This window comes from Enoplosus armatus, chromosome 15 (assembly GCF_043641665.1).
Source record: "Enoplosus armatus isolate fEnoArm2 chromosome 15, fEnoArm2.hap1, whole genome shotgun sequence".
NCBI lineage: Eukaryota > Metazoa > Chordata > Actinopteri > Centrarchiformes > Enoplosidae > Enoplosus > Enoplosus armatus.
In genome coordinates this window covers 176,631-188,863 of record NC_092194.1, presented here as the reverse complement: position 1 = coordinate 188,863, position 12,233 = coordinate 176,631, and the positions used below count along the sequence as shown (strand labels likewise).

The 12,233-nt window shown below is 41.5% G+C and overlaps 1 protein-coding gene across 3 annotated transcripts in view; it reads left to right on the top strand.

Moving 5' to 3' along the window:
- Positions 1–207: 207 nt before the first annotated feature.
- gabrb1 (gamma-aminobutyric acid type A receptor subunit beta1) overlaps positions 208–12,233 on the top strand; it is a 67,957-nt gene continuing 55,931 nt past the window's right edge. For 2 of the 3 annotated variants that reach the window (XM_070920999.1, XM_070920998.1), the window contains exons 1-2: positions 391–475; positions 576–643. In XM_070920999.1, the coding sequence (XP_070777100.1) occupies positions 403–475; positions 576–643 (141 nt within the window). In that variant the 5' untranslated portion in view covers positions 391–402. Of the gene's footprint in view, positions 288–383; positions 476–575; positions 644–12,233 lie in introns of those variants that run through there. The other variant, XM_070920996.1, reaches the window with a different exon arrangement.

Here is a 12,233-nt window from a genome sequence, read left to right as displayed (position 1 = left end):
TGCGCCAACCTCCACACTTCAGGTGAACCCTCCATATCTATAGGCTGCTTCTACAATTTCATTCAAATTCGTTTTGTCTCACCTCGCCACTGCCTCGCTTGGATGTTGGTAAAACGACGCGCATGCGTTGCTCTTGGTATAATTTTGCAGCCTAAGTTGCATCCCTGAGATCTTGTGTCAAAGTCGTTGGCAGGATCAGAGTTAGTGATGTGGACTACTCTGGACCGCGGATGCTGGGGGGTCTGTTGCTTGTCCCTGCTGGCGACAATAGTCTGCGGGGCGCAAAGGTGAGATCTGATAATAACATCGCGTGTCCTGTCTTATTTCAGACAGGCCCCATAAGATTTCCTTATTTCTGAATTGGATGTGTTTTCTGTCCTCAGCGCCAATGAACCTAGCAACATGTCATACGTGAAAGCCACCGTGGACAAGCTGCTGAAGGGCTATGACATCCGTCTGCGGCCTGATTTTGGAGGTAAAAGCCTCCAGTGTCCGCTGAGTTCATGTCACTAACATGTAATGCTGAGCGGGTTGCTGTAATGCTTACTAATGCTCTGCTGTCATATTTCCCATAGGCGCCCCTGTGGATGTTGGCATGAGCATAGACATCGCCAGTATTGACATGGTGTCTGAAGTCAACATGGTAAGTTAACGTCTACATTCTCACTAGGTGCGATGCAGTCTGAGATACAGACTGCTTCCGCGCGGCAATTGTCGACCGAGTTACTTGCCTTTTCAGCGCACTCTCCGACAAACAGATGGAGAGGCTAGAAATCTGTGTCAGTCAGGTTCACCTCTTTAGTTGGTGCAACGCCGTTCCTGACGGAAACTAATAAGATTCCCCGTCCTCCCATCCACCTCCCCCGCTCCCTTTTCAGCACCATGGAGAGATCCGCAATGTGTCAAAGCCAATCCGTATGCATGAAGTAGCCTATTTCCCCGCGGTGTCATAACCGGCGGAGGAGAATTAACAAGACAGAGAGAGACAGACATAGAGAATGGGAGGCTGTTTAGTGATTCCACACACACATCTGCGGCCCCAGCATGCGTGGAGCTAGCTGTGGGGGAAACGGACACAAGGGGGGAACAGGCAGGATAAGACGTCTGTGTGCCGTTTTGGCCATTTTTTGGCCTCGGTGCAATTACATGACGACTGTCAGTGAGTCAACAAGAGGAAGGGGCCCCAGAAAAGCAGTGTCTGCAGAATATGATTTGACCACTTAATACAGGGTATCAATGCAGCACTGCCAAGGTGCCCAGGGAATACACACATCAGCAGAACCAGCTGTGTGAGGTAGGTGCACATGCAGAGAAAGTGTGTGTCGGAGGGAGAGATTCAGACTTGATATATCATATATTGGTTATGTACTTTTAAATTGCCGTTACTGCAGTTTTACATACAGCCCAATCTCTGTTTTGTTACTTCCCTTTATCTACCTAGGTGTCTTATGTCAGCATGTCCCATGAAACTGACTCAAACCAAGGTGTTAGTTCGCCTCTCAATACTGTCTGACTTTCCTCTCCTGTCTGTGGCTCTCAGCCCCAAACGCATTGGTTCCTAGTCAGACTGAAGACATGCATCTTTAAAAACAGTTCACAAATACATAGTTTCACTTTAAAAATTAAAAAAAAAAAAAAGCTCATTCATTTTCTAAAGCAGTGAAGATGTTCATAGTTTTTCCGCTTGTGACGTCATAGTGCGTGCTGTTATCTCCTTTGTTTACATCCCTTCAGCTTGGTGGTGATGGTGGCCCTAATCCTCTAGGAAAAGAGCCATGTTGGCGCACTTGGACTGGAAAGACTCCCAGTCCACGTTTTCTTGAGTTTTGCTAACTTTATATTCAGGTGTGATATTGATAAATAATTCCACTTCCATTCCACACACGTGATTCCAGCAATGCGCCATTACAGGTAGCCCACTGGTAATAGTTTTTTTTCAGGCTTCTGATTAGCTAGTCTTGCATAGCCAGACCTATCTCCACACTTTGGAGACAGGTCAGGCTCAACCCAGGAGCTCACTAGACCGGTTAAAACCACAGACTTTGAAAACAGTACCGTGCAGTTAGCGGAAGGGGAGGAGAATGGCGACTGAAATAGTCGCCAGTCTTATCCCAGCAGCCGACATCCGGTGAGCCAGCCTACTGATTAGCCAACATGGCTTTAGGATTAGGGTTATATCGCCGCCTGTTGGTTTGGCATGCTCTTGACAGCACTTTTTGCATTTTCATTTGGACAGAGATTTTTTTAAAACAGTGCTTGTGTGGATGGGATTTATTTTGAGAACGAAGGAGGAGCGAGACATGACGTTTAGTACCAGCTCCTGAGCAGTGCCAAAATATAGTTCTAGGGACTCGTCCTGAAAGTGGGAGCAGAGTTGTGGGGACCAAAGCAGAACCTGTGATCATGTATACACCTTAAATTACATTTGTTAAGTGGATGACTAAGACCATTGCCATGTGAATTATCTTTTGTGTATTTTCTTTCTTGCTACTCACATTCAAGGTAGAATACACTCACATTCAGCATTGGAATAACTGTTATAGTGTTGGAGTCATTCAATCTTGTTTCATAGCCTGAAACTGCTGTGTAATTGTGTCTCACAAGCTAGTGAGGTTACCTGTACATTGATGCCAGTATTATGCTAAATTGTTCTTCACTTTTAAACAATGGATGTGACTTTGCTTCTCATATCCCTCACATTCCTTAAACAAGAGCAAAAGTTTGGGTGTGGCTGATCTGGCTTGCTGAAGGCTGATAGTGCTACCAGTACTTTAGTTTGAAGCTACGACAGCAAACATTTTATGTCAGAATGAATGATTTCTTGGAATGTTAAGTAAGTAATATTTCCACCCTAAGACATAGGATTGCAGATTCATGCCCCCCAGTAAGAGATTATATCCAACTCCAGGTAATGCTTCAGATTATGGCGCAAAGTGTACAGCCTAGTTCTTCCCAATTTAGTGTAATTATTTTTAACACATTACATACTGATATATACATATAGGTACAAGGGAACAAGATATGAAGTTAGGGAATAATGTGGGAATGTATACTGGAGGTATTTTTTAACTACTGGGTAGCTAAAGCTAGAAGTTTAGGGGAAGATGGCGTAATCAGTCCTACGTAGCATTTTATAAATCTGCTGTTTATTTTAAAAGTATCATACACTACGTACCTACACTGGAGGGGCACAGATCATTATGGCAAACTACATAGTTCCTAACTAAGTGACTATGGGACACATTTATGTTTTTACCTTGAAACAAACTGAGGTCCAGGGAAAAGAGTATTGTCAACATACTGTGGGCCAATATGTTACTGTGCTTGTTGTAAAGTAGGCCTACAACATCGTACTTACAAGGAACCTCAAACAATTTCAACTTGATTTCAAGACCGACCGACATACTGCCAAAACCACAGGCAATAGCTATACAAAACATCTCTTTAACGCCCCTTAACAACAAGAAAGTCTCAGCTGCCACACACTTCATCAGTAAATGTCGTCGTTTGTGACCTGTGTGCAGCTCCTAAGGGTGGTCATGCTCATATTTGAATGGTGGTAGTTAAAAATACTTACAGCATGAGTTATTTTTAAATTCCTCCCAAACACCAGATTGTTGCACAGTAATAGTCAAACTGTACCCCTTACTCAGAAAGTAGGTGTGTATTTAGTTTGTAGCTAGCATGAAACTAGCCAATCACAGCAACTCTGTACAAACAATGGGTTCTGTATCTTGATTCCTCTTCCAACTGTTCTGATTCACACTCCAATCCAGAAGGTGGTGGTAATGCACCTAAAAGCTGTTTGACTGCCATTAAAAAGAAAAAGAAAAAGAAACAGAAAAAGAGGATTTCCTTTCTGCAAGCCTCAGTGGTGTTAACAGCGCTCTGTACTGTTGTTTCCTACCTCTGAGTCAAATATAGCTAGCTGAGTAGAACAGGTATTAGTTGACAATCTTTACATTCCACCTCAAGCCCAGCAAAACGCGCATACAGGCAGATGGTTTAGCCCCCCCTAACATGCACGCGCATTTTAACATTTTGAGTTAACATTTAACATTTAGATTTAACAGTTAGGTTTAACATTTGATATTTAGATTTAACATTGACATCATATTTGATTTTTCTTTGACAAGAAAAGTAAATATGACAAAGTTAACAAATATGGCTTTAAATCTGGTAAAAAGTGACCCACACCAAAGGGGACCTATTATGCTTTTCATCATTTTCTGTCATATATATATATATATAATGTTACAATGCCGGATATTCACATTAAACATTGCCAAAGTTTCCAATAAATAGGTAAACGTATGTAGAACACTGCGTTTCCAACATTTATTTCTACTGTTGTGCCGAGCTGATGTCAGATAGGCACGGATTTCCTTATTTGGTCAACTGCTCACAGCACACCCAAAAGAAGTTTTTGGAGGTTGTTCAGTATGTCTCGCAGAAAGTGCTTTTTTGGTAGTGTAAGAAAGTCGATAAGTTTCTTGATGGACAGATGGCTTTACTTGTTGCCACAGTAATCGCTAACTGCTGCCATTAGCTAATTAACGTTAGCTGTGCAGCTAGCTATAGATATATATCTATATCTATGCTCTTAGCTTTCTGACTCTAACCATCTGACTCTCAGAGCTCAAGCCTGAAAACCTCCTTCTCTTGGCAGTCCACAGCTCCTGTGCTGGCGATGTAAACACCAACACTCCCCCAGTGCTCCGAGCTAACTGAGCTAACAGTTAGCAGCAGTTAGCGGTTACTTTATAAAGCTATCTGTCTATCAGGAAACTACATAAATCACAGAGAGTTGAGGCAGAGCAGCCGGAGGACATCAGTGGAAAAAAATGAAAATATTTTCTCCATAAAATATGAGCCAGTTTCACCAAAATCAGTGAATAAAGTTGTGTGTTTTTGTTCAGTAATCAGTGAGACCCGGCCCCTAGAAACACTTTACTCTATCTATCTATCGTTTTTCCAACATAATTCTTGTCTCATTTGTGGTAAGATAAGTTACTGTAGCTGTCATATGCCGTTGAGCACATCAGGAAGAGGATGAAGCGGTGTGGGCTGGGCTTAGAGGCTTCTCCCTGCCCCCCTTCTGGGAAGTTGGCTAATCGGAAGAAAGTCGGCTTTAGAGAGGGGGGCCTTAAACTGGTGAATTTATTTTCGCCTTTTTGTAATATTTTGTATTAGAGGCAGTGATAGACTAATAAAGTCCCCCCCCCTGAAGTTGTCCATGGTTCTGAATGTTTTTTATGACATATATTGCCTCCTGATCTGACCATGGCACAAGCTTGCATTTTCACTTTACTTAAATGCTTATTCACAATGACACATTTGAACTGAAAGGAGAAGCTGTGCTCTCACTACACAACACTGTCTACTACACTACATTAAGTCAACTTACAGTCGGAAACACAATGTACCCTGTATGAACGACAAAGTTCCTCTGAAGGGAAATGAGTGAGAAGAGCATGGCAGTGTCAGTTAAATCATGTTTTACTGTTTATGATGAAGGTGCAATGAGATGCACTGAGATTGTGTGATGGAAACACATTTTCTCCCATCAGAGGTGAGAACAATAAAGTGTACTCAACCTCAGAGAAGTGTAAAGAAAGTTATCTGAGGTATTGCGGTATGTCCTAGCAGATGACAGGTGAATGAGAAATGGTGGCTGGAAGCTGCAAGAGCGGTGACAGACAAAGTAGAAACTGAGTGGATCAGCAGTTACAGAGAGGAGAGGCAAGTAGAAGATGTCAGCTGATCTCTGCATTGCACCTGACATACAAACTCTCCTCAAATTCTTTCACAATCATGCCTATCTGTATGCATAAAGCCTCTTAGAATAAATCCTGATTTATTATAACTTGGGTCTTATTTTTGTACTTTTGTTATAGTAATTTTCTGAAATCTGGGACCACTGTGACATCACTGCAACAAGGTCAAAGCCTGAGCAGTCAGACGATCAAACAGTTTGTAAATAAACCAACTGTTTATCCAGATCTTTCGGCCATTTTGGGGTATAACTCTACAATAAGCTGAAAATCATTGATGGCATCAGACATGAGTTTATATGATGTGTTAACACGTTGTCTTTTTACCATTGCACTTTCCAGACACAGAGGAACATTATCATTCATTTGGAGTCAGTTTATGTCCACCTTACCCTTTTAGAGAAACCCTAACCCTAACCCTCTCTCTCTTTAGTTGCCAACTTCCTAGTCTCTAACTGTGTGTGTCTGCTGTTTGGTGCTGGGCAGGTAGTGTACAGTGGGTTTATCAAAGCTTTTACACTGAAAACAGCAGCCTGCTGCTGCAGGAATCGGGGCTGATGAGAGTAGTGAGACTGAACCTAAACAATTGTTATGGGCCTTAGAACCATAGACTGCATATAAATATGGACAACATGACAGCTCCACAAAAGTGAAGCCAAAGCGTCTCGATCATCAATCACTCTCTGGTGGCTGGCTGCAGTATAGGTCATAAACCCCGCCCCCTCCATGTTCGCAGTTGGGACATGGGCCAAACAAAAAAAATCAAGGCAACCTTCAAATAATTTTTTCCCAAAGATGGTATCCGGATAGTTTGGCTTCATTTTTGTACTGTGGGAGGAAGTGGAAACCATTCATCCATCTTTATATACAGTCTATGCTTAGGACCAAAACAATGAGCTGCATTCTGTAGAGCCCAGGGAAACTGCAGAGTTGGTGATAATCTCTGTGGGTTTGTTCCTATGAATGACCCCTTTCACATTACACATAGTCATTTGATCCATTGTTAATAAAAAAACATTGATGGGTGAAGCTTTGATATTATAGTGAATCATTTGTTTGACAAGTCATTTAGAGTTAACACTAACATTTAGATTCAGCAATATACACATTTACAATATTTAAGTGAAAAATAAAAGTAAAATATATACAATAACAATGTATATGTATATATATATATGTATTGCACTCATTTAAAGAATAAATAATGAGGTACTAGTCGCTGACAGAGGTGAAATAGGTCCAGAATCCATCTGTTTATTCTGAGTGTCTGACACTCAGAGGGAGGAGTTGAACGATTTGATGGCCACAGGCAGGAATGATTTCCTGTGGCGCTCTGTTGTGCATAACAAGTTACAATATTAAATACTATAATTTGCCCCCCCGACCTTATTGTCAAATACACAATGAACAATTGAAATTTGTCTTTGTCTTTTCGTATATTTCTCTTAGTTACACATACAGCCCCCCACACATATATGCATTACATTAGAGATGTCACATGGCGGTGCCTTGCTCAAGGGCACTTAGGCATATACACATTAATAATTACACGCTAATGCAACTAGAAGGTGCAGGAAAGGGCATCAGCCATTACATTTTCAGTTACTTTTATACAACAAATTTCCAAATGTTAAGGCTGCAAAAGTAGTACTACTACTACCCATAGCTTGAGTTAGTGCGCAAGCTGGGAACAACTCCACCTCAGGTTCATACTCAGCTGTTTTTCCTCTGCCTTTGAAGGCAGCGGTAGAGGAACCTGGGTGACCACATTAGGACCCTCATCCCACACTCTATCTCCCTCCAAGTCACTCCCAAGGATTATATCGACCCCTTCCATCGGCAACGCTGGGTGCACCCTAACTGCCACCTCTCCAGTGACCAAACCACAGACTAGCTCCATTTTATGCACTGGTATTGGAATAACAGTCATAAAATCACCAGTGTTTGTATTTGAGGAGAAAGGAAGAATTGATTTACAGGCAAATGTAGTGTGCAAGTGTCTCTCAAGATTTTAACTGCCACTTCCTTCTTACTAGGCAGGCACACATAACCATATGAAATAAACGCTGAATAATCACTTTTGCTTTCTGACTCACACGCACACACAATCGGACACAGGGCATCAGAGTGACATTCCTTTTAGAGGGCCAGTTGGACTGAAGACTGAAAACTTTGCTTTTCCTTCTAGAGCAGGACATTCATTTTTCCATTTTGCCCTTTACGCTGGCAGTAATTACAAGACCTACTGGAATAATTTTTCTTCCAAGCCGGAAACCGGACTCCCCATGTGACACAAAAAAGTTTACACATGCGCACTGAAAAACTATTCTGTTGCACAGCCCGAATACACTCATCGGCCAAAACTGCTGCTTCTGTAGCAGAAAATTCCTGAAATGTTACCAATATGCTATGGGCAGCTGCTCTCCGCAAAGAAGCATAGGCGTCCAGTGACAATAGTGTGCACTCCTCTTCAGACCAATCCTGGGATTCTGCCACTCGCTTAAACTTGGGAACTTGGATATTAAATAGACTTTCTTCCTGAACAGCACCCCCACCAGTCAGCCTTCCCTCTCTCATCAGCATCAATTTATGGTGTTCCAGTTCTGCTCATTTTTTTGTTTCATTTCTTTTGTTGTTCAAAACGTTAAAGCCTCCGGTGTCACTACAGGAGAAAACACATCATGTTTACCCGCATCTTGAACAGACAGAATCTTATCTTCCACCAGTTTATTTTTCAGAAAACTTTTTTTATTTTTAACGTTTATCAGTCACCTCAATATCAAAGTGCTCAACAATCTTTAATAATTGGTCCTTCGTACACAAAAACTCCATGGAAGGAATCTGAATGAAATCCTCCACAACAGAGCCCATATTCAAAGCTACTTACCACTTTAGTAGAGGACAATTAACAGTGCAACATGTTCAAATTCAAGAATGGCAAATCTCACCAAATACTACTTAACTCAACCCTAGTCTTCGAGTAGTTAATTGTGGGGGGTACTTATACACTCTAAATCAATGGGGTGGGAAGGCAATTGTTTAAACCATCAACCCCCCCAGAAGCCACTGAGATGGTCCCAAGCAGAATCCATGTTAACCACCACACTATAAAACATAACCCACTGTCTGAAACCTAGCAGGGGGATAGAACTCCAAAAATCAGGGCCATTCACTTAGAATCAGCACTGTACCAAAAACCATACCAGCTACCAGTGACTGACCAAGCTCAAACTTCCCCAAGACCCAAAACCAAATACCTGTGTGCATCTCCCACAAAACAGTTAATGTGACAATGAATCTTCCTAAGTGTTACTTACCAGAGAAGTCCAAACTTGACGTGAAGTGACACCTGAGCCAACTCCATTCAGTGAAGATGATGTGGTTGAAAGGTCAGATCTAGGTTGTATGGTAATATGAGCTTTCAGCTTTTGACTGAATCAAAGTGTCTCTTCAGAGCCATAACATTATTTGGCCTTCTTTCCATCATTGTGGTCCGGTTTGAGTGTTTAAATGCAACTCAGATATTGATTGCACACTTCAAGATACAATTTTGCCCCACATACTGTAGGTCCACATGGAAATTGGAAAAAACATCCAGACTGTGTTACATGTATGACGGTGTCAGATTTGGGAATAGTCGCAGTGTGGATGTTTGCTTAGCTGAAAGACAGGAAGCCACTTATCTCATTGCCTACTGAAAGGAATTTTATAAAAAACACAATAGTTGAGTCTAACTAGTTCACAATTTTTTGTACAAACTGACTGATTTGGCTTGCTTGGTCAGCTTTTTCATGTAATTTTTCTTTGAAGACACACACACACTCAGCATCAAACACTGTGGTTCTAGTGGAGCTGCTGCCAGGCCAAAGCAGATATAGCTTGAACCTCTGCCCCCCAAGAGTGTTAAAATCAGAATCAGAAATACTTTATTGATCCCTGGGGGAAAATTATACAGCACCAGTGCTTCCATTCAAGAATAGAAAGTAGCATACATTTAGAAATAAGAGTATGTACAAAAATAAGATGTAAAAAAAAAAAGAAATATACACATTTACAATATTTAAATGAAAAAAGTGAAAAATAACAATAACAGTGTATATATATATATATGTATGTATTGCACTGTTTAAAGAATAGATAATGCGGTAGTATATGGCAGGTGAAGTAGGTCCAGATTTTCAGTCTGTTTATTCTGAGTGTCTGACACTCAGAGGGAGGAGTTGAACAGAATCATAATATCATAAAAAAATAATAAAAATGTATATACTGTTTTTAGCAGTAAATGCTGTGTTTGTGTTATATACACTGATCATCAAATTAACAATTTAGCTGCCGAACAAATAATACTAACATACACATGCAAATTAATGTTTTTTTAACCCTTTATACCTCATGAGCCAGTCTTTACAGACTTGTGATGTGCCGCCCATCTTTGTTATTCAAAGGGAAGGGGAATAAATTAGTTTACCATAATTTTAGATCAAAACTCCGGGAATTGACGATGGATAAACTCTCAAGTACAATGGCCTCCTTTAGAGTTCCCTGAGGACATGTCTCATGTCACATAGGGACAAATCAAGCGACCTTGTCCCTGACATTGACGCAAGGCTGGCAGACAGGGTGTGTATGCTTATGGAGGTCCACAGAACTTGGCAGTTCGTGAACAGATTACAGGGAGATTTCAGATCATTGTCAGGCCCTTACTGGCCTTAGTCATCAGACATGCTGTGCTGTCAGAAGCTAGAGCAGCTGGTGAGGTAATGCGACAGTGATGCGACATGAGGTTTTGCTGCTTGCTTGCTGAGGTCCGGCTCCTTCTCTCAGCATGCAGATTGATCGGCTGTGGCATTGTTTCTGCCTGGGTGAAGCACAGCGCTCTCTGCAAAAAAGGACCACTGCATGTATTCATGTCTGGAGATACATTGTTATTTGTCTTGTGAATGCCGAACACTGGCAGTGCAGCTGGGGTTTGACTATTTGCTATCCCAGCATTCCCTGCATATACAAGGGTTCTCTGTTCAGTATATGACACAGCTCATCTGGAGATGTATTGATTTCACAGAGGATCATTACAAATTGTTTCCTTTCAATAGTATTCTATGAGATCCATTGTTTTGGTCAATAAAGTGGCATTTTATTTCCTGTTGAAGTTTGTAGTTCATCAGCTCCACAAAGCTGACTGATTATTGGTTATCTCACTGCAAGTGGCAGTATGTTGCAATATATTGTAGTACTAATTGAATAAATGAACACAAAGTTACAACTTCAACTTCTTTTACTTCAGCAAAAAATGTATGCCTCCTGATAGAATTTAACAGTGACAAGAACATTCTTGAGATAATGTAAGCATAGGCGCCTGAGCAATGGAACAAGTGGAGCAAATGCATCCCCATTGTTCAGTTAAATTGAGCAAAGTTATGGTTTTGCTAAACCACTTTTTGTCTTTTTAAAAATAAACTTTTTTTTCCTTTTGCCACAGCATGCTTTGGCTGTCAATCAAAGTCTTTCAATCCACACGGGGCTGACTGTTTAAAAAGGTGAGAAACATGCCATTTAGCTCAACTGCGAACATGGACTGGAAATAGAACATGGGAAAAATGGAGGAAAAGAAGAAGGAAAAGAAAAGGCTAGCATATGTTGAATGAACCTGCTTTGCCCACTGACTCCAGCCAAACTTTAAATTAGCTAAAAGTAGGATTGTACTGTCCCCGAAATGCCCAACCGATTTGCGAGTGAATATTAGCTATCTTTGCCAGGCTGCCCACCTAGCGCTAGCTCGATGACCTGACAGGATTCGGCTGTGGAGATGGGACGTTCACGAAGGAGCCAAATCAAAGAGTGGGCTCTTTTGAGTGTAACGTGGCTAGAGTGGTTAAACAGTGCAGCTCTGCATGCTACCACAATCACAGCTGCAGCACCTTACACAATGTATCACATTTTATAGCTGTTAAATTAGCCCTTGAATGTCTCTACACCTGTCAGTGATGACACAATACAACAATGATTGGTAAGAAAGTCATTTCGAACACAGCTTTTATATTTGTGCAATCGAACTAACTAGCCTAAGAGCTAAACTGAGACTTACTGAGACTAGTACATAAGGTATGGTGGTGGTGCAGTGGTTAGCACTGTCGCACAGGAGGTAAAGCTGGTTAGAGCGGGTTGGGGCTGGTTAGAGCTGGCCCACTGATTGTATTGGATATTAGTATCGTTTCTGCAGCTCCACCTTGCCCACATCCAGGACTGTTTGGGGCCTGTTGGTAGCTGAACTCTGGCAGAACACTTGTGTTAAGTCATGCTTTTTGCCTGACTTAGTGTTGCAGTGTACTGTACCTTGGTGATTTTTGAGCATGTCTTTGCATGAGTCCTATGAGTGCTATGTGCTTTAATGACACATCTTCTGATATGAATCACTGTTGCTGATGCTGTAGGAAGCTTGCTGCTGCCAAAATCAATCAA